Source organism: Acomys minous (genome assembly GCF_964271855.1).
Source record: "Acomys minous genome assembly, chromosome: 1".
Taxonomy (NCBI): Eukaryota; Metazoa; Chordata; class Mammalia; order Rodentia; family Muridae; genus Acomys; species Acomys minous.
The window spans coordinates 149,720,814-149,741,775 of NC_140483.1; the positions used below are offsets into that span (position 1 = coordinate 149,720,814).

The 20,962-nt window shown below is 43.9% G+C and overlaps 1 protein-coding gene across 8 annotated transcripts in view; it reads left to right on the forward strand.

Moving 5' to 3' along the window:
- Positions 1 to 20,962, forward strand: part of ZNF462 (zinc finger protein 462) — a 139,512-nt gene that overhangs the window by 101,780 nt on the left and 16,770 nt on the right. For all 8 annotated transcript variants that reach the window (XM_084783100.1, XM_084783103.1, XM_084783104.1 and 5 more), the window contains 3 exons: positions 2,688 to 2,955; positions 4,498 to 4,634; positions 13,600 to 13,823. In XM_084783100.1, coding sequence (XP_084639226.1) covers positions 2,688 to 2,955; positions 4,498 to 4,634; positions 13,600 to 13,823 — 629 coding nt within the window. The remainder of the gene's footprint in view (positions 1 to 2,687; positions 2,956 to 4,497; positions 4,635 to 13,599; positions 13,824 to 20,962) is intronic.

Genomic DNA, 20,962 nt, shown 5'->3' on the forward strand with positions numbered 1-20,962 from the left:
ATGTCTGGATGGATGAGTGGCAGGTGAAGATAGAGGTTAGCCCGGCTTAACACCCATCTCGGAGCCATTTCTTGCTTTATAGTTTTGCTGGGAAGGGATTTAAGCTGCCAGGTACCCAGAGACTGAGATGTGCTCTGGATACTAACCTGTGAGTCTCCCTACATGTGTGCTGATTCTTGAGGGAGCTACGAACCACTTATTACAAACTGGACCTTTCCTTGGGGCCTTTTTCTTTGTTTTCTGGGTGGATTTGTAGTTAGGGAACAGATCTCCTTCAGCAAGGCTTGGTTTGAGCCTGTTGTTTTCAGGGAAGCTGGGCAACAGAGCTAAAGGCAGGGGAGAACCTTATCTAGTAAGAGGACAGGAGTTCTGTCTGGGGACACTCGTTGGTGGGCTCAGTCCACACCAGGATTCTGTTTGCAGGAAAAGTGGAGTGTTGCTTCGCAGTGTGGTGTAACTGAGTCTTGGGGCCTAAGCCACCATCTGCTAGTGAAGGGAGGAGTGAGAAGTTGACAATCACTTTGTTGCGGTCCTGGGTGGATTCAACAGCAGAGGGTAGAGGAGTAAAGGAAGTGAAATAAATAAAGGAATTGAAACAATGTGCCAGCTGTGTCTTTCCCTTCTTCCTTTGTCTCCCCAGGTACATCTGGTGACAGCCAGGCAGGCTTGCATAGATTAATCCACTTGCTTTCCCTTTGTTTTAGTTTTGTGCCTGGCAGGTTTGTTTACAGAAGGTTTACTCCTTATCTTGAGGAACCTGTATTTGGGGACAGACAGGGCAACAAGGAGCTAAAGGCATCTTAGTATTTTGCTGGTCGGGATGGGTTGGGGATTGCGCCATCTTGCCATCTGGGAGGCTGCTTCCGCATGACTTTTCTTTGCCAAGAGGCTAATGGGATGATGGTTGATCTTGGTTGATCAAGAATTGGTTTTACAAGATTAGTCCGTGTCCCGCCTAGGGGAACCATGCTTTGGAAAGTGAAGTGTCTGTCACATCAGGAGAAGGCTTGTACAATATCTGTCCCCTCCTAGCTTATGGAAGAAAAAGAAAGAGCTCTGTGGGTTTGTTGTTTGGTTTGGTTTCTTTTTGGTCTTTCAAGACAAGGTTTCTCAGTTACACAGAGCCTTGGCTCTCCTGGACTCTATCCACCTGCCTCTACCTCTCCGGTGCTGGGATTAAAGGTGTGCACCACCACGCCCAGCTTGAGCTCTGTGTTTTCATCCCAAGGAAAATTACACTGAAATTCTTCAGGGTCATTCTCACACGCTTCCTCCTGGACCCCTGGCAGCTGCAGATTACATGGGACAGTAGTGCTGAATTTGGACCTCTGAATCCCAAGGAGTGTGCTAGAGTCCCCCTTCCCCTCCCTCAGCCCCATCCTGTGTCACCAGCACTTGCCCTTCAAGCTCCTGGGGTTATGGCTCCTACCATCCATTTCCGTTGTTTCTCCCTCAGAACTTCTAACTTAAAAATACCTTTCAGAGAAACTTGTTTGGAATTTCATTTTAATGGGATTTGTGAATAAATCTCCATCTTAATGCTAAGCCTGAAACGATTCTTCCAGGAGAACACTATCGGATTTTTATATTTTAAAATTTAAATCTCTTGACTCCAAAGGCATAAAACATTTTTGTATTTGTGGGAGTACCATGTGCCTGAACACTCATGTTAAAGTCTGATTTTTTTTTTTTTAAATAATCTATTTGGTGTGAAGAATTCCAAGCTGCAGGGCTTGGGGGCGGGGGGGCGGCAAGGTGGAATGTTGCATCATCCAGTCCCTTCCCATGTAGATGCCTATATGCACCATGCTGGTTCCTTTATCCCATTTATGAGGCTGAGTGTTCTGTGGTAGACTGTTGTCATATGCCAGCTTAAAAAAAAAAAAAGTTTACTTTCTTCCTTTGAAACTTTTAGCCTCAGAATTTTATTTCTAAATACTATGAGGCCTCAGAGTCATGTTCAGAGAAGTATCTCTCTCCCTCTGCATGCCCTCCTCAGCTCTGGGTTGAACAGTATAATGAAGGTGAGAGATGTAATTCCCCATGAAAAGCTTCTCAGAACTGACCAGATGATGCTGGCCAGAAGAGATAGACAGCCCTTCAAGTGGAAGGAGAGGTGGGGTGTGTGTGTCCATCCTGTGCACAGCAGGTGCCACAGGTAATGCTGGATGGTGCCTATGGAATCTAAGGTCTTACGTGTGCCCATGACACACCAGAGAACAGCAGACATGTGACAAAGGAGGTGAGCTGATGAAATTGATGACGCTGAGAGGTGAGCTGTGGGCTTAAACTGTGTGTGTGCACATATAGGACAGTGGTCGATGTCTCCTGTCTTCCTTGGTTTTTGAGGCAGGGTTCAGCTAGGCTAGCTGGCCAGTAGTTTCAGTATCCTCCTGTCTCACCTCCCCAGCCCTGGGATTGCAGGCGCTACGCTGTGTGCAGGGTGCTGCGCGCAGGCGCAGGGCTATGCGCAGGGGACTGCGCAGGGCTGGAATTCATCCTTATATTACAAGCCCCAGTAGGTTGCTCTTGTTCTATGTTGCTGATTATGTCTTCATAGAAGTGGCAGGGGAGACCCTGAGGTCTTCAAAGGGCTTCCAGGCCAAGTGCAGCCGCTGCCCTCGCACCCAACCCCATCCCCACTGATGTCCTCTGTGGTCCGAGTCACTGTCCCTGTCTCTCCACAGACTCCTCTTACTCGGAGCCACCTGACGTTCAGCAGCAGCTGAATCACTACCAGTCGGCTGCCCTGGCAAGAAACAACAGCCGTGTTAGCCCTGTGCCTCCTTCTGGGAGCGCCGCTGGCACTGAGCAGAAGGCAGAAGCCATTCTTCACTGCGAATTCTGTGAATTCTCTTCTGGCTACATCCAGAGCATCAGGCGCCATTACCGGGACAAGCATGGTGGGAAGAAGCTTTTCAAATGCAAGGACTGCTCCTTTTACACCGGCTTTAAGTAAGTGGTATGAAGAAAGGTAGCGAAAAGCCGTCAAGTGGCTGCCCTTGCTCCAGCCCTCACCACACTCTTCCCTGCCTGCAGCCCCAGAAAGGCTCTGTCAGTGTGTGAGGTGAAGGTTGGCTTCAGTCTTCACAGAAGCAGCTAGTTTCAGAAAGACTAGGTGGGAGCTGTGGAAGGGGGTGCAGAGTTACGAAGAGCAGAACATCTTAAAAGTCAGAGCACGTGGGCTTCTAAACAGTGTGGGGCATATCAAAGGGCTGCCCTGGCCAAGTGCAGGGAACAGGACATGTTTTTGTTTGTTTGTTTGTTTCTTTTTCAGAGAGCATACACTGTGTGTGTGTGTGTGTGTGTGTGTGTGTGTGTGTGTGTGTGTGTTAAACTCTAGATCTTATCTTTTTTTTCTTCTAAAAGAAAATTAAATGTATTAAGGAAAAGTGAGAAGGGACTTGTTAGAGGAAGGTTGCCGAAGGGAAACCTTTTTAAAAGGAACTTTTACCATTTATCTGTGTGTGTACACACCCATGCGCACACAGGGGTTATAGGAGAGAGGCAGTCCTACATCTGTGGGAGTCAGTTTTCTCCTTCCATCATGTGGGTCCTGGGGGCTGAAGTCAGATCACTAGACTTGACAGCTAATGCCTTCATCCTCTGAGCCATCCTACCATCTGGCTATGGGTTTTCTATGAGACCTGTGAGGCTTTGTCAAGTGTGACAATGTGAGATGGGTTGGGCAAGTGGCAGCAGGGCTGTCTCTCCATTTTCTAACTGATGTGGTTCAGAGTTGAGAGAACATGGCCACAGCCGCCATAGCTGACACCTCAACAACCTCTCCTCACCCTTCACATATGGGGGTGTGAAGACTCGCACAGGCGGTTTATGGGTCAGCCAAGATTAGGACAGTCCTTCCAATACCCAGTGTGAGACAAAGGTAGTCCTCAGAGGGATTTTGCTCTTGTATTATCTAGCAAGTAATTTCAGTGTGTCTGTGGGTCTGCATGCATGTGTGAATGTGTGTGTGTCTGTCTGTCTGTCTGTCTCTGCCTGTCTGCCTGTCTGTGTATGTGTATGTGTCAGTGAGAGAGAGAATGCATGCACATGTGTGCTTACGTCTGATCTCCATCAAGGTTCTCGCTGAGTTGTCCAGGTTGGCCTTGAACTTTATATTTAACCTGTACTAGCCTCAAACTTGTGATCCTCCAACCTTGGCCTTCGGACTAGCCTGCGTTTACAAACATGCTCTGCCAGACCTGGCTTAATAGGCAATTTCTAATTTTCAAGAATGAAGTGTTTAAGGTGTTTATTTATTTTATACACAAAACCTTGATTGCAGCCAAGTGACAAAGGTCCCGGGTTCTGAGCAGTTGCCTCTGTATGTCTGTGTTCACTGATGGATGAACTGGCCAAGGAGAATATGGTCCACAGACATGAAGAACAGTTTTAGGCATCTCAATCAGGAGAGCCACATGTGGACACCTATGGGAAATGTGCCAGCAGAAGACCTCTCAGTGACTGTCATGGTCTCTGTCCCTTCTCTCTTAGGTCTGCTTTCACTATGCACGTGGAAGCTGGGCATTCCGCGGTCCCGGAGGAAGGCCCCAAAGACCTGCGCTGTCCTCTCTGTCTCTATCACACCAAATACAAACGCAACATGATCGACCACATCGTGCTGCACCGAGGTAACCTTCACACTAACTCCAGTTTCTTGGGTCCCGGTGGGAGGTAGTGCGGCACTGTTTTTAGGGTGGGCCCTGCATGCCACAGCAGCACTGCCCTCTTCCCTGAGCTTTGTTCCTGTAGGGCCAAAGCTACAGTGACAGCCATTGGTATCCAATGAACAAAACACCTTCCTGTCAGGAGAATTCCTTCCTGGAAGGAGGCCAAGGTGGGGTTGGGGGGTGGATTCTCAGAAAATCATCCTTCACTGTCCTGGGAGTTAGGAATTTCCCATTCTGAATCCTTTGTTGTGTGTAAAGTGAGTCTGGGGAAGGAAGGCATGAGAAACAAACAGAAATGATGCTTTCCAAAGCACAAAGTGGCATTTGCTTTGAAATGAACAAGGGGAAAGAGTCCCAAAGCACAAAAGTGGACCGCTGGACAGAATTCCCATGGAATAGGCACTGGATTGTGGCTCTGTGTAGCTTCTCTGTAAGACGAGATCATTCCTGTGAGACAGGATGCGCAACGGTGGGTCCTTGAATGTGCATCCCCACTGATCAGCAGGGATCCTTGTGAGAATTGTGAGAACACTTGGGTTTCGCTTTCATTGTTGTTTTGTTTTGTGTTTTTGAAACAGAGTCTCTCAGTGTAGCCCAAGTTGGCTTCATACTCAGATTCTACCTGCCTCATCAACTTCCTGGAGTTGTTGGGGTTATAGACAAACAGACATACATGGACTGACCCACTTGGGCTGCTGCTGCTATTATTATTATTATTATTATTATTATTATTATTATTATTATTATTAGTAGTAGTAGTAGTAGTAGTAGTAGTAGTAGTATCATTATTATTATTGTTGTTTGAGTTTACTCTTATCCAGTTAAAACATTGTTAGCCAATGGTAGTCCTTTGTATTGGAAGCATTGGCCAAAAGATCCTCTTGCCAGAGGGTGGAGAAAGTTTCCTTGAATCATCAGTCTTATTTGTCCTGCAGTCTGCTGATCTTTGCATCTCTTCCCATCCTTTTCCCTCCCTCGCTTCCTTCCCTTCTTCTTCTTTCTCATCATCTTTCTTTTGCCTCTAACCCTGGAAAGCTTTCTAGTATTTACCACACGTGTGCAAAACAGCATGTGCCATCTACTCTTCTGCCCAGGTGTCCCTCAGATGCCAGGCTGGAGACATTTATAAAGTAGCTTACCTTTCTCCAGAACCACTGCCTTTAGCCAGCATGCCCGTGATGTGCCCAAATCTCACAGAAGACCCAACATCCTCAGTGCTCCATTTCCTCCATCCATTGCAGTCTAATGAGATGAGAGATGGTTGTTGGCTGGGCCAACCACCTGTGAGCCAGGCAAAAGCTGCGCAGCAGTGTTTAGGCAGGGATTCTTGGCCCTCAGCTTCCTGCCTGGTGTTTTGCCTCAATCACCTGGCTTCTGGTTCCTTAGCCCATGTGCTGCGGTAGCTGTGCCCCATCCCAGCTTGGGTGGAGGCCATCAGTGGAGCCCGTGCCCAGAACATCCACGGTGAGTCCTCGCTGGCTGCAGTCATTTCCCGTACTGCTGCCTGGTGGGATCAGAGCTTTGATGGCCAACAAGCTCAATGACTTTCCTTGTCTGAGCTGAGTCTTAAGGAAGAGAGAGGTGGAGAGATTCTGCAAGGAGGCCAGGAACACTTGACAAAGGGCTCTCTACATCCAGCATTGTCGGCACTACAGATAGCTGCAGTGTCACGTGGCCTCCTGCTGTGGGTATGAAGCTCAAAGCTGGGAAAGACTATGGGTTTTTGTTTTTATTTTGCTTGTCTGTATCCTTTCTACTCTTTTAATTCACTGTATTTATTGGAGTTCTGCTTCATTTCACGAAGAATTTAAAGTAGCTCATAGTCATCCCCAAAGAGCTGTTGTATTAAAAACAAATGAAGAAATGAAGGCAAGTGTCAAAGAAAGTGAGGCCAATGGAAGTATAACCAACCAACAATAGGAACAATCTCACCAGCAGCTTGGAGATGCCTGGAATATATAAGATCCCCATCTCTCATTAGTCATGCCTTCAGATTTGGCCTTGGGATCTTTGCCTACCATGAGAGAGAAGGAAAGAGAATCAGTTGGCTTTGCGGTGTTTATTTAACAATTTCCTACAGTCTAGACCCCGAAGTTTGGAAGGAATTTCCACAGTCAACAGTCAGGACACATACAAACAGTGTGTATTGGCCCACCATACATGCAGTACACATTGGAACATTTGAAATACTGGAGACCAGAAGTGTCTCAGAATTCCGAAATATCCAGTTTTTGGAATATTTACATAGTGTGTGAGTTGAATATCCTTTATCCAATGATGATATTGCTGGCAAAGTTTTGGGTTTCTGGTGTATAGATATAGAGGTGTTCAATTTATTCCATGGGGATATGGAGAGCTGTGGTAACCATAGCCACAAGGTGGAAAGTCAGCCCCAAACTTGTTCTTTTGTGTCATCCCATCACCTGTCATTGGTGGCATGGGCTCTTCTGTTCATTTGTTGAGAGAGTTTTCTGGATATGTGAATATTGTCCGCACCAATACTGTGGCTGCCACTAGTGAGTGTTTACTGTCTTGGATGCTATATAGTGCTTAGAGTAAATTCATTAAACCCAACGTGGCTGATATGACTGTTATCCCTGATGGTAAACAACAAAAGCAGGTTCAGAAAAACTGAGTAACTTCCCTACGGTCCAGGGACTCTTGGGTAACAAGCTGGGATTGGGACCCAGGTGTGTCTGACCCACGGCACCTGCTTTGATCCCAGGCATCACTCTCTTACCCTTGGGAAGCTGGTGCCACCCAGTTCAGTGTTCCATAGACCGTGAAAGCTGGGTCCAACCAAAGACAGCACTTTTTGTAAGGCTAGAGGTCAAAGATGAGGCTCCCAGTCCACAGGTGGCAGGGTGCCCTAAGACAGCTGTACCTGCTGACTTCTGACTCTGCCCTCCATCTCCACTTGAAGGCAGATCAGAGAGCATCTGGTCTGGGCATCTCATTGATGCAGTCAAATGTCTGCCTAGCAGATCAACACTGGGGCTGATCCCAGAGTAATAAGACGAGGTTTCTGCACCTGTGCACTGCCTGCTCCAGATGAATAAACATCTCTGGTCTCTAGGGTCTACAGCTTGAGATGTTTCTGAGGCCTCAGTTAATTAAAAACCTTGGGATGAAAGGCAAGAAAAACAACCTCTGAACTGGCCCTGAGACAGAGCTGCTACTGGCAAGGAGAGTCGCCTCCACTTTTTGTTGGGACATAGTGATACATTTAAGTGAGGAAGGAGGGCATAGGAACCCTTTCCATGGGAGTCTGAATGAGGACTAATCCAGACGTGTGCTGCCCATGGCAAAGGGAGCTTACTACTACTTCATGAGTTCATCAAAAGCACGTTATTTGCTTACTGGCATCACTCTGTGGCTGCTTGTACATGATAGGATACAGAAAACCCATACTTGGCCCCCTCAAGATGAACACCTTCAGAGCATATCCAAAACAGTGAGTGATGGATGTCCAGGAGTCCTGTTTATGTTCCAGGAAAGAGATAGGTCATGGACAAAGGTAGCTTTCAAACTGAGCCATTGTAGCATTTCACCAGACACGGGAAGACTTAAGACAGGCCTTTTTCTCTAGGTTTATTGAAATACAAGTCTATCAACGCCGTGGCTTTAAATGGTGTATTGTCTGCTAGTTACACAGGCTGGGTGGGTGGATGGGGTGTCAGCATGACTGTGCATCATCTAAAATTTCAAGAACACCATCCTGGATGGGACGAGGCGGGTAGAGTCAGTGACAGATCACTTGCCTTCCCCGAGTGATACTCTAACTTTGATTCCTTGTCACACCTCAGCTCCCTGGCCTTCCTTGGTAGCCTCAGGTTATAGTGCCAGCCAGCCAGCTTCTGCCTCCTCATTCTCAGGGTCTCATCCCTGTGACTCCTGTGACCTCTCTTACAAAATCATCAAGCATTGAGCTTCAGGCTGACCTTAATCTATCTAATAGGACCTTGTTCATCTTAATTATATCCAAGAGCTCTGGGCCAATAGTCATATTCGGAGGCTCCAAGTGGGGGTAGCATCATCCAGTACTGGGGGGGGGGGTGTTAATTTATTAATAAGCCACCAAGGCCAGTGGAGGCAAGGCCTATTTTCTGCATGGCATTAGACTATTCCAGGTACCTGCAGACAATGGGAGACCTTGAAAAAAAAGTGTGTTCCGGAGGCTTTCGAGACCGATGCACAAGTTTGACCTTTACTTAGTAAACAAATAGAAAGCCAGGATTTCCTTTAAATCAGACTACCAGTCAGACACCTGCTGAATAAGAACTGAGCCAAGGCCCAATTGAAGCAGGGGATCATTAGACATGTGCTTTTCTTATGGATTTACATCTGTCAGCATCTGGCGAGGTCTGATGAGATTAACTTGGATGTTTGTTTCATGAACTCTCTCATTCAGTAGGACTCTGGGTGCGTTTTCCTTTGAGCAATGGATTTGTTCATACCTAGTGGTGCTTTAAGGTATAGGGTAGCTTAGCAATAAAGAGGCAGCAAAGTTGATTCTGAGGGAAGTTGAGCTTTAATAGAAAGAGATGCAATAAACAAGGCGAGGGACACTTCATGACTTCCTCTCTGGGAGTATGCAACCCTTGGGAGCATAGCGCTCAGACACAGCTTGCCCAACTGCGCCTTGAGCCTTTATAGCAAGCCTGAAAGCGTGGGCACAGATTGACTCGTGGGGCTGAAACCATTTTGACAAAGATTTCCATTGTGATTACACCGCTGTGTAACTACTGTGGTTGCTCTCCAGTTGGTCCGTTAACTTCAAGGTTCCGTTTCCTGCTCTAGTAAACAAATGCTGACGGAATGTAAAGGTGGGCATTCTGCGTTGACGTCAGCTCCCCTAGTGTGTCTGGTTAGGGTCATGTCAGTTTGAGGAGCGACAGTAGTATCCTTTTGGTTTAGGGAAATTATACATTCTCTCTCTTCCACCAGTATCCTCACCTGTGAGGGGTGCTGACCATTCCCACACACACTCTCTCTCTCTAGAAAGCCGCTAATGTCAAAACTTAATACCTCTTTGCTTGCTTGTGCTTATCTATCCATTTGTGGTTTTATTTTAGGGTGATTTTAAGGATGATAATAATGCCTTTCCTTTTCCCTTCCTATCTGCTTCCTATTCCTCCAACTTCTCCTTACACTTTTTCTTTCCTCACCCATCTTCTCCTTCTCTTTCCTACTCAGCCCCACTCCTCTGAGATAGGGTCGTATGTAGCCCAACATTGGACTAATGTTGGATTCTTAGTGGATTTCTCCAGTCTTCACCCTTTGTCACTCTGTTGTCCAACAAGAGTAACGAATGGTTCCTTGGGCTCAGTTCTCCGGGTGGATGCCTTGCACACAAAGTTTGCTGGTGTGAAGGAATTCCAGTTCTGTCACCGTCTCATTTAAGGGGTGAGGTAGTCTTGGAAGGGACCTCAAGTGGATTGCAGTTTCTCTTTCTAGAGGAGTTCTAACTGGCATTCTGCAGCTTCTTCTAGTGGGTTCGTTGGCTGAACATAGCAACACACTCAGTTCTGTTACTGCTCTTCCTTAGGGCACAGTGCTTCAGTGGTGACTCTGGAGTCCAGCCTCTCGGGTTTCGTGTCTCATTGGAGTGAGTCACAGTTCACAGTGAAAGGAGATGAGATTGATAATTCATCTTTGTGGTGGACTGGTGATATCTTTGTCCTTTTTTTTTTTCACCTGTGCTAGGGTGCTGAGTCACAACTGGTATGATTCAAGCCATTTCTTGGTTTTGGTTTTTGCTTTTCAAGACAGGGTTTCTCTGTGGAGTTCTGGCTGTCCTGGACTCACTTTATAGACCAGGCTAGCCTCGCACTCACAGTGATCCTCCTGCCTTGGCCTCCTGAGTGCAGGGATTACAGGCCGTGCATCAGTATCTCCTAGCATCAAGCTATGTCTTACTTGGGTTAATTTTGAGGTATGAGGTCAAGAAAGACCTGTAATCCTAGAACTCTCATAGAAATATGAGCTCCTATAACCAAGGCAGGATCCAGTCCATGCCTAGAACATTCTAGTCTAGATTGCCAAGTAATGATAATATACATTTAAATAAGCAGGAGATGAGGTCCATATTAGTTCATCCTAGATTAGAAATGGAAAAATCTTATGTTTCATTTTTAATTTTTAAAATAACATGTATTTATTGTGTGTGGGAGATTGCACAGACACCTTCAAATGATAACGATATTGATAACTGATGTCTCAATATGCAACACTAAGACCTAATAAAGCTTGCCTCATAGCAGATTTATAATCAATTGTAAAGTCAGGCATTAACTATTATCACTATTAGTATTTGATTTTCAGGGCATGACATTGAGTGCTTAGAATTTTGGGTGGAATTCTTGATGATGCATCACGAAGTTAGAAACTGCAAAGAAAACTAGCCGAGGTGATAGAGGAGTTGAAAGGGAGTGGGGCGGTCCATATAAAGGAGGGTTGGAAGGACCAATAAATGACTTTAGGACACAGACTGTTGAATGACTGAATAGCTGTCCTCATAGCCTTTGAGGCATTGTTACATAGAAAAGTGTGCCCAGCTGTTCTTCATCTCCACTGAGGATGACAGATCTAGGGCAGATGGGCCAGGCCAGAGCCAAAGAATAATAAAAGAGAAGCAGTAAAGATGACAGAATAAATCAGGAGCAAGTGTAGAGGAAGGAGGAGGGCCTCAGCCTCACGGAAGTGCCATGGAAATGTCCATGGCAGCCCTTTCTGTGACATCCAACCTCAGTGTGCAGGTGGGTCCCTGGTACAACTGCTACCCATCCATCCTTGTGCAAGAGTTAAGGCTCTTGGTCAGGTCTGCCTTAGTCGGAGCCACTGTAGTTCATGCCTAGTGATGCTGAACGCAATTGTTCCCAGCCAGTCCTTCAAGCCTCCCAAGCATGCACTACCCTGCAGGCATCCTGGGGTGTCACAGGGATGAGTGCTAGAAGAATCTGGTGAGGGAAGACCAAAGAAGCTGCTACATACTACAATCCACAGGACATGCGCCATTCTGCCTAACCCCATGCTACCGTTTTGAGAAACCCAGGAGTAGAGTAGTAGAAAATGCTAGCATGGACTCCTTCAGGCTAACTAATTTATGCCAAGACATTTCCCCCCTCCATTTACACGAAACCATGGAACTGAATAGCTTACAAGACTGTTAAACATTTGCTATTCTAAGAAAATGTGTGGATTACTTTATAATCATGTGTTTCTTAGCTGTCTGCTATACTTTGGTTTAAAAATATTTATATTTCTAAATAAGCAACTGACTCTTTGTATAGGGAAAATAACATATGCATTTGGTCTCTGGGGAGTGTGTTGTAGGCATCTCCCTCCACACTTTCTCTGCCTAGCATTTTGCTGGCCGATGAGGCGCTACACTCAAGGGCTCCAAGGCAGCCGAGTGCCCTGCAGTTAGAATGTTGTGGTTGAGATGAAGACATGATGTTCAGTGGGGGAAAATTCCCTGGGGTCTGAATGCAGCCAATAACAAAGGCAAGACTGGAGGAGGCAGTCGCATCAGCGGGCAAAAGACTATTCAGTGTCTCTGGGAATAAAATCACGCTTTTCTGGCTTAATAATACATTGCTGTTTCTAAATAATATAAATATATGTTGTGTGCGTCCATTTGTAAACTTTCAGAGTCTCCCAAAAGCCAGACTCAGCATGGAAACACGTGCTATATTTGATTCTTGCAAATATAGCACAGATTTTAATTTTATCCCAGTTATGGATATCTGGCACGTGCGCCAATACTCTGGGCAGACTGGTGTGAAATTTAATTTGAGCAGTTAAACACAAGGGTGAGAGAGTGCAAAATACACAAGCGCATGCATTTCCAGCCCGACAGCATTTGGTACATGAGTGGGAAAGGCACCCAAGTCCTCGAGTTCCAGCTAGGCATTTTCTTCCTCTTGTGGCAATCAGTTTACAGAGTTTTCTAGAAAGGCACAAATCTTCGATGGTTCCGGTGGAGTACCCATCTCTCCCTCAGTGCTACCCACAGCACATTTCACTTGCAAACTGAGGGTGTGGGTTGGTTACTTTCTGGAGTAGCTGATCTCTTTGAGATCCCTCTGCTTTCGGGACGGGAGAAGAGCAGCCCAAAGAAAATGTTCTAGGCTGGACCAGGAATGGAAGCAGCAGTGAGGCCAACCAGGGTCCACATCAGTTGCACTGTCTGTTGTTTGTGAACGTTAGAACATTTTGAATGACTGTTCCTCACTGGAGATGTAGCTCAGTGATTGAGCTCTTGCTGAGCACGTATGAGACCCTGGCTTTGATTCCAAGTATGGAAGCAGGGTGCTGTTCCTCGTTTTTATTTATTCTGAAAATGGGAGTAACTCTAGCCTTGGTGTCATTGGAAGATGAAACACGGTGGTGGCACATCGGTGCCCAGTCTTCATATCCATTTCCTTCTCTCAGAGACACCTGGCACCCTGCCATCATCACACTTGCTGAAGAAGGTCTTTAGACGGTTCTTGTCAGTGGTTATTAATGTCGGTAAAGATGGCAGTCACTTCCATGCGCACCCCGCCTTCCTCGCCTCCATTCAGCAGTTACCCAACGCCTTTTCATCCGGCCCACATCTGTTTATACATCGTTCCTGGGATTAACTATGTAGACTCTTTAGGCTTCAAAGTTCCCAGTTGTGTCAGAGGATACTATGTCATTTGGGGAAGTCAGGGAGGGAGAATGTGCGCGTGCGTGCGTGCGTGCGTGCGTGCGTGCGTGCGTGCGTGCGTGCGTGCGTGCGTGCGTGCGTGCGTGCGTGCGTGCGTGCGTTGTTCACAGACGGAGACCCACAAGAAGTATCAGAATTGAACGGGTCCGTTTCTTCTTATAGCTCCAAAGAAAGAACGTCTGCTTTCTCTCAGTAAAAACGCCCATCTCTCCGTTCAATTTGTTTCCACAGAAGAGCGAGTTGTCCCCATTGAAGTGTGCCGTTCCAAACTGTCAAAATACTTGCAGGGAGTAGTTTTCCGCTGCGATAAGTGTACCTTCACCTGCTCCAGTGACGAGAGCCTCCAGCAGCACATAGAAAAGCACAATGAACTGAGACCTTACAAGTGCCAGCTCTGCTACTATGAGACCAAGCTCACGGAGGAACTGGACAGTCACCTTCGGGACGAGCATAAGGTACTTGACTTGCATAGGCTTTTCCTGCCAACCTTCACTTCAGCTTTCCTGTGGGGAGGGGCCAGCAGGGAGGCAGGTCAGTGTCGTCACACCCACTGTGTGCAAGACAGAGGGATGAGTTAAAGTAATAATTGCAGTATAGCTTCATCTTCTCAGAATAAAAGAAATGTAAGGTCATTTTAGAACTTGGGGAAAACAGGTAGGGTGAGTAAGTCACTCATATCTCCACCATCCAAAACTTCTGGGGATGTTTTCTATATTTTTGTTTATTTGTTTTACATAATTTTGTTTATATTATATGTAAAATACCACATCTTGCTTTTTGTTGTTTTTTTTTTAATCCTGTTTGAAATTTTTCTGTCTTATTTTAAATGTGTTTTATCATCACGGTGTTGGCAGACTTTCTGTAAAGGGCAGTCAGTAGATCTTTTAGGACGTTGCAGGACATATATGATTTCAGTGGCACTTGCCCAAACCTACCATTACTGTAACAAGAAAGCAGCCATGGACACAGTAGTGTTTGAATAAAACTTTATCCAATAAAAGATGATAGGCTATAGGCTGGCTCTTAGTTGCCAACCCCTTGGCTCTCAGTAATGTACATTGTTTCCAGAGTTTTGCTAATTACACTTTCAAAGGCATTACTAGATATATCTGAGCGATTTAAGAGGTTGATTTTTTTTTTTTAATGGATTAGGAAGGGCATGTAGCAGAAATTTTGTGGGCAAATGCTCTTCTGTAAATTTGCTGAGAATCAGAGCTGTACATGATAGCTGTCTTGCTCGCTATCGAGTTGATCTGGCTTGCTATAGCTGTAGGTGATTACTGAAGGTTTTGCATATTGCCCCAAGCACAGGAGAGGTTATGATTATATTTGTTTCTGAAAATAGCCTACTGAAATCCTTTCTAATTAACTGAGTCCAAAACATCTATTAAGCATTTATACTGAAGACATAATGAAAACTGTTTTTATGCCGATGCCGTTTTTCTCACTGTGTATCATTTTCCACAGAAACATGCCCATGCTTTCTTAGCCTCTTAAACCCAAGCTATAAGTATTTTATATTGATATAATCGGAATCATCTTACGGTAAGGGGTAGAATTCTTCTGCCTGGTCCTGAGTTTTGTCTCAAGTTCACAATTTAATGCCTTGATGGCCAGTTCTCTGGTTGACCATGACTGCCCCTGAAGTAAAAAAGAAGAGCAAAGGCCTAGATTACTTCACCCAGAAATCTTCATATCCTTTCTTCTTGCGTCTTCCTGGGCATTTCTCATCCTAACTCATGGAAAATGTATTTCAGAGCGAGATTCTTGCATTCATTCGTGTGCACTTTATGTACAGTCATCTTTCTATTATAGTGTTCAAGCCTTCAGGCTGGTATTCAGGAGCAGAGCAAATCAAGAAGAAAAAGCCTGCCCAAGTTGTCGCAGTGGCTTCTAAGCTACTAAGAAATCCAGAAAATGTTTAAAACATAATAATAATGGAGCAAGAGGCTTCCTGAGCAGTGGATTTAACCACTGGGACTCGGGAATGTGGACTGGGAAGGGTGTTCCAGAGAGAGGGAAGTGAACGTAGAACTTGTAGAAGAAAGAAGCTTTTGCTCCGTTGTTTATTGTGTGTGTGTTAGGAAGCCACTTCTATATGAAGGTCTATCCGTGGGGATTGCTCCAAAGCCTTCTAAGCATAGGTGAAGTCCTTGTATTCCCCACATGTAGACACTCAGTCTATGTTACATAGAATATTTTTGAGTTGAATTGTACTCCAATGTATATAGCAGAATGGTATTTATCGTGAAGGCAACTGTGCTCTCAAAGGCTGGAAATATTAAATCAGTGAGGATATCTTGTATCTTAGATGATTTTTGGGATAGTTTTTACCATGTCATTGTGTGTTTTTAAATTTTGCCCTTTATTATGGTTTACGAATGTGTTAAGGCCAGTAAGGACCTCCTCCTTGGGGCTGAGGAGTGTCCATTTTGAGCATGCCCAGTGGGTCTCATCTCTGGCCCGTTGTTCCTATGTTTCTGGGACTCATGTTTATTAGAGAGCACCACTTTATTTTCCCCTCCTAAATGATGATCACATAATGCCATTCACTGCAATTGAAACTGGGTTTTAGCTGATGGGTCCTGATGCTGTGCACTAGCAAAGTGCCATGTCTGTCAGGATGAATGGTATACAAATGTCAGAATTCATGAAAAAGGTATGGAGTTGTCAGTGGGTTCAAGAGACTTGGAAACTATTAGAAAGCTGCAAGAACACTTGTGAGATTATCAAGGTTGCCAAATATAAAATAGATAAAATAATTAATTCCTAAATGCTTAAAACAAAGACTATAAAAGATTAATTTTATATGTTAACATCAAAAGGAATGATACACACAGCTTGGTGTAAAATTAACCTAAGAGCTGTAAGACCTGAGAGCTACATAGTCCTGAAAGAAGAAAAGATACATATTGCTGTACTATATACCACGTTTATAAAATAGGCAACTAATTCAGTATTGGTCATTTTTCCTTATCATACCTATAGCTCTATTATATTTATGTCCAAACTTTGGACAGAGTATTTTTTTATAGAACCAAAAATTTATGTGGTAATGCAAATAACATGGATTAGCCTAAACAATAAAGGGAAACACAGTTGAGGGATTCAAATCTCATTTTCCAAGCTTATTGTGAAAACTACAGTAATTAAGAGAGTGTGTCATCTCATAGTTTAAAGGAGCAGAAGAAAAGCTCCAAGAAAAAACTATCTTTGAGTGTGTGCAATTGATTTCCACCAAGCATGTCGATACAATAGAGAGGTGGGATTTTTTCAACAGTAGCTCTAGAACAATTTAATTGGCACATGGAAATTTTGGACCTTAGTCTTTATAGAACTCTACACACATAAAAAAAAAAAGTTAAAATTGATCGTAAGTTTTTGGACTAATCTACAAACATTTTAACAAAATAGGAAATTCCCTAGGAATAGGAAATGAGCTGTTGGGTAACAGAATAATACTTAGATAGGAAACAAAAGCTGTGAAAATTAAGAGACAAAAGAAGACATGTTGAATGTCATCAGAATTAAATGTTTGTCCTTCAGAAGGTGCCATTAAGAAAACAAAAGGTAAAGAAACAGACCTCAGGCAGATATTTGCCAAGTATTTATGTACCAGGCCATGTAACCAGCACATAGAAAGAACTCTTTCACCTCAACTCAGAATGAGCAAAAGATTTGAATAGACACTTTGCAATCAACATAGACAAATGGCAAGTGAGTCCATTTAAAGATGCTTGACATGACTTACTAGAGAAGCAGAGATTAAAAACACATTAAGTTTCACTGTCTACCAAGTTGGTTGATACAGGACTGTCAGTACCAAGCTGTCAATATCAAGGTATTGTTGAGTATGTGGAAAAGGTGAAAATGATTATGGGGTGCTGGTGGGAGCATAAAAGGGTACAGCCAGTTTGGAGTAGTTTGGCAGGCTGTTTACTTGTTACCATGTTACCATGAGACCCAGCAATCATACTATGGCTGTTTTAGTGATATATTACTGTTGTGAAGAGACACCATGACCAAGGCAACTCATAAAGAAAACATTCAGTTGGAGCTTGCTTACGTTACATTCAGAGGTTTAGTCTACTGTCATGGTGGGTAGCACGGCAGACGTGCTGGAGAGGTAGCTGAGAATTCTACATCTGGATCTACTGGCAGCTGGAAGACAGACACTGGGTCTCGCTTGGGCCCTTGAAACCTCAAAGCCCACCCCTAGTGACATACTTCCTTCAACAAGACCACACCTCCTAATTGCTGTCAAGTAGCACCACTCCTTAATCTATGAACCTGTGAGGCCCACTACTGTTCAAACCAACACACTGTCTTAAAGTAGATGGATAAATTAAATACAGACTGTCTATGCAGTGGAAAACTACTTATGAGTAAGGAATGAATTATTTACAACAGTGTGGATGGATCTCAGATAGTGTTAAGTAGACAGAAGTCAGACTTTTGTTTTATGTGAGTTTCTAGAAAATGCAAAGCAACAAGATGTAGCTCAGAAGTTGCCTGGGGCTGAGTTTTGGCAATAAGGTTTAATTATAAAGGATTTGAGGGATCATCTCAGACTGACTTGGGTGAGGGTTGTACAAATGAGTAAATTTACTTTAGAAAAAAAAGGTATTCACTTAATAGATAAATTAGATGGTCAATGAATTATACTTCAACTGCAAAACCCAAGCACAGAATAAGTCCTCAGTAGATGCTAAGTTTCAGAAATATTAACTACCAAATTGATTGTTAGGCCAACTGAGAGACTACTACATAAGCTGTAAACAATAAAACCTGAGTTGGGGATTGCTGCCATGTTTTCTGTAAGACACTGTTGAGTGTGTTGCTTTTTATATTCTGTGACAAATCACTTTAGGTGGAGAAAAATCTAAAATAATCTATAAGGCTCTGTAGGATGTGTTTTTCCATCAAAGGATTTCATTAAACTGAGCTGGGCATGCCAACCCTGGACATGTGAGTTCTCACTGCCAAGGCTGTAAACCCAAGGAACATCTTTAAAGATGCTGGCATCGCATGTGGCATGGACAGAAAGCTGGTAATAACAGAAGGGCTCCTTGATGTCAAATACATCCTTGCATTTAAGAACCAAAATGTCAAGTGCACTTGATGTAGGCTGCCATGTTTATCCTCGGAAGCCAGAGTGCAGAGGAGAAGGGGTGACAATCAGAACCCTCATTTTAGAGGTGACAAACAAATCCTGTCCTTCTAGACCTTTCTCTGTGCCAGCAAGCAAAGAATCATGTGTAATCTCCTGGGATCTAAAGTAAATAGTGTAGGCTGTTTTATTTTTATCACCCTTTGGCTCTCTTTCTACTTCTGATCTCACTAGATCCTCTAGAAGGCTGCAGTTTATTCTCTGTCAATTTCTTCTCCTCCCCTCCCCCATACGTACATAACGAAATATTAGTCACTGATGCCGCTTCCCCGCAGTTTCCATGAAATATGTGGGCTTAACACTTCTAGGAACCTTTAAGTCTTACTTAAAAAGAGCTTACATTTCTCACGTTAAAAAAAAAAATAACACTTTTTTTGGGAAGAAAAATTTAAGTATATTCAATATCTTGTTAATGCTCTTTATGGCTCTGAAGTCTCTTTGCTACTTAAAGAAACATAAAAATATATTATCTCTAACTTGGTTTTCTCATAAAACTATCATGTTCAGTATATTACATTTAGGATTGTCTATTCGGGCAGTATACATTTACTAATTGAATTTACTTTGAAATGTTTTTAATTTTTTTATACAAATGGAGTCTCAGGCAACTGAACTCTAAAAAAATGTGTATCTCTGACTCAGATCTCTCTCTCTCTCTCTCTCTCTCTCTCTCTCTCTCTCTCTCTCTCTCTCTCTCTCGTGTGTGTGTGTGTGTGTGTGTCTGTGTGTCTGTGTGTGTGTATCTGTCTGTGTGTTTCTGGGAAACAAAAAGAACCCTCAGTCCAAGTAAGCTCTGTCCTCTTAATTCAGTTTTTTAAATTCATGAAATACGCCATAGTGAAAGTTTCAAAACATGGATAAGTTTAAATTCTAGATCTTCCCTTACTCCAAACCACCAGACTTATATTTAGCCACATTTTTGAATTGCATTCAGTTTCTTGAACTAAGTACCAGTGAGCAGTTCTGTGGTTTCCGAGGACTTGCACAGATTCAAGGCCTCTCTGGAGACTGGTTTTAGTCCAGCACTGTTCTCCCTCCTGTCGACTCTGCTTGTTGGTGTGTCAGCTGGACATCTGTCTCTGTCATGAGGTCGAGAAGAAAGACAAGTGACATATGGAACTGTTTTCCAGAGGTGTGTGCCTCCGAGAGCCTGGACAGTATTTATCAAGTCAACATTCAACAGAGATATTATTTGCCCATAATCTTTGAAAGTATCCACTGTCCTCCCCGCTCAAAGCCCAATGCTTCCACGTCCACTCAGCTTCTCTTCAGATGCATTCCTGCATTTCCTCTCACAATTGAACAGTGCCTCACCTCCTGTAGAAACTCAACCAAAAGAATTGTTGAGTGAATTCACCTTTCAAATAGGAAATTTTAAGAAGCCGGTTTAGTCAACTTAACAAAACTTGGTGGCCTTGCCAACTTCTTTCCCTTTGTGCTTTGGATACAGAAGATTGGCAACAGCTCAACTGGCCAGACTGGAGGCTGTTGATGCTGTCCTTCTAGCTGCCTGGAGCTGTACCAAGGACTCCAAATGAGTAGACGTCATCTACTTAACTGCAAGTTAAGTCCATGCAAAACTCAGTTCTGAAGCTGGGCGTGGTGGCGCATACCTTTAATCCCAGCACTCGGAAGGCAGAGGCGGTCAGATCTCTGTGACTTTGAGGTCAGCCTGCTTTACAAAGTGAGTCCAGGACAGCCAAGGTAACACAGAGAGACCCTGTCTTAAAAAACCAAACCAAACCAAAAACAACAAGACAAAAAACAAAAACAAAACAATGCACCTGAATTCTGTTTCAACAACTTCGGTCTAGACCTTGTCTTCTGTGTTCCTGATCCTTCTGGCTACTTCAAGATTCTCTCTTTGTAATGTTCTTCTAAAAATTTCAATTTTAAAAAAAGCTTCCCAAGGGATGCCACCTACCCATCAAAGTGTTCAACACAAGATTGCTATCAATACCTTCTTGTGGTGGGGGGTTTGGGGTGGCTGGGTACTCAGTCTCATCTTAATGGGAATTTTTTCCCTACACCCTGTGAGTGCTTTTGCGTTTTCAACAGATGGTTTGTTATAGTTTGAAGGGGGGGGGGAAAGCCGAGCTATGGCTCCTGAAGATAAGAGAGGCCACATCATGACTTTAGCACTTGTTTTGGTCCTGTTCTCACTTCTGATGTGGAAGGTAACTGTAACATACTGCACACAGGACAAAGGGATACATATAAAACTTACTGGATATGTTTATGGTATATAAAAGATACTAAGTATTTTTTTAATATTTTAGAAACAATCCAATTTCAGCAAGCAAATTTATGGGATGTAAATGCTGTGAATTTTTTATTCGTTTTAATCTCATATGGGCTTTCTTTTTCTTTTCCTTTTTTTGTTGTTGTTGTTGTTTTTTTGTTTTTGGGATTTTGTTGTTATTG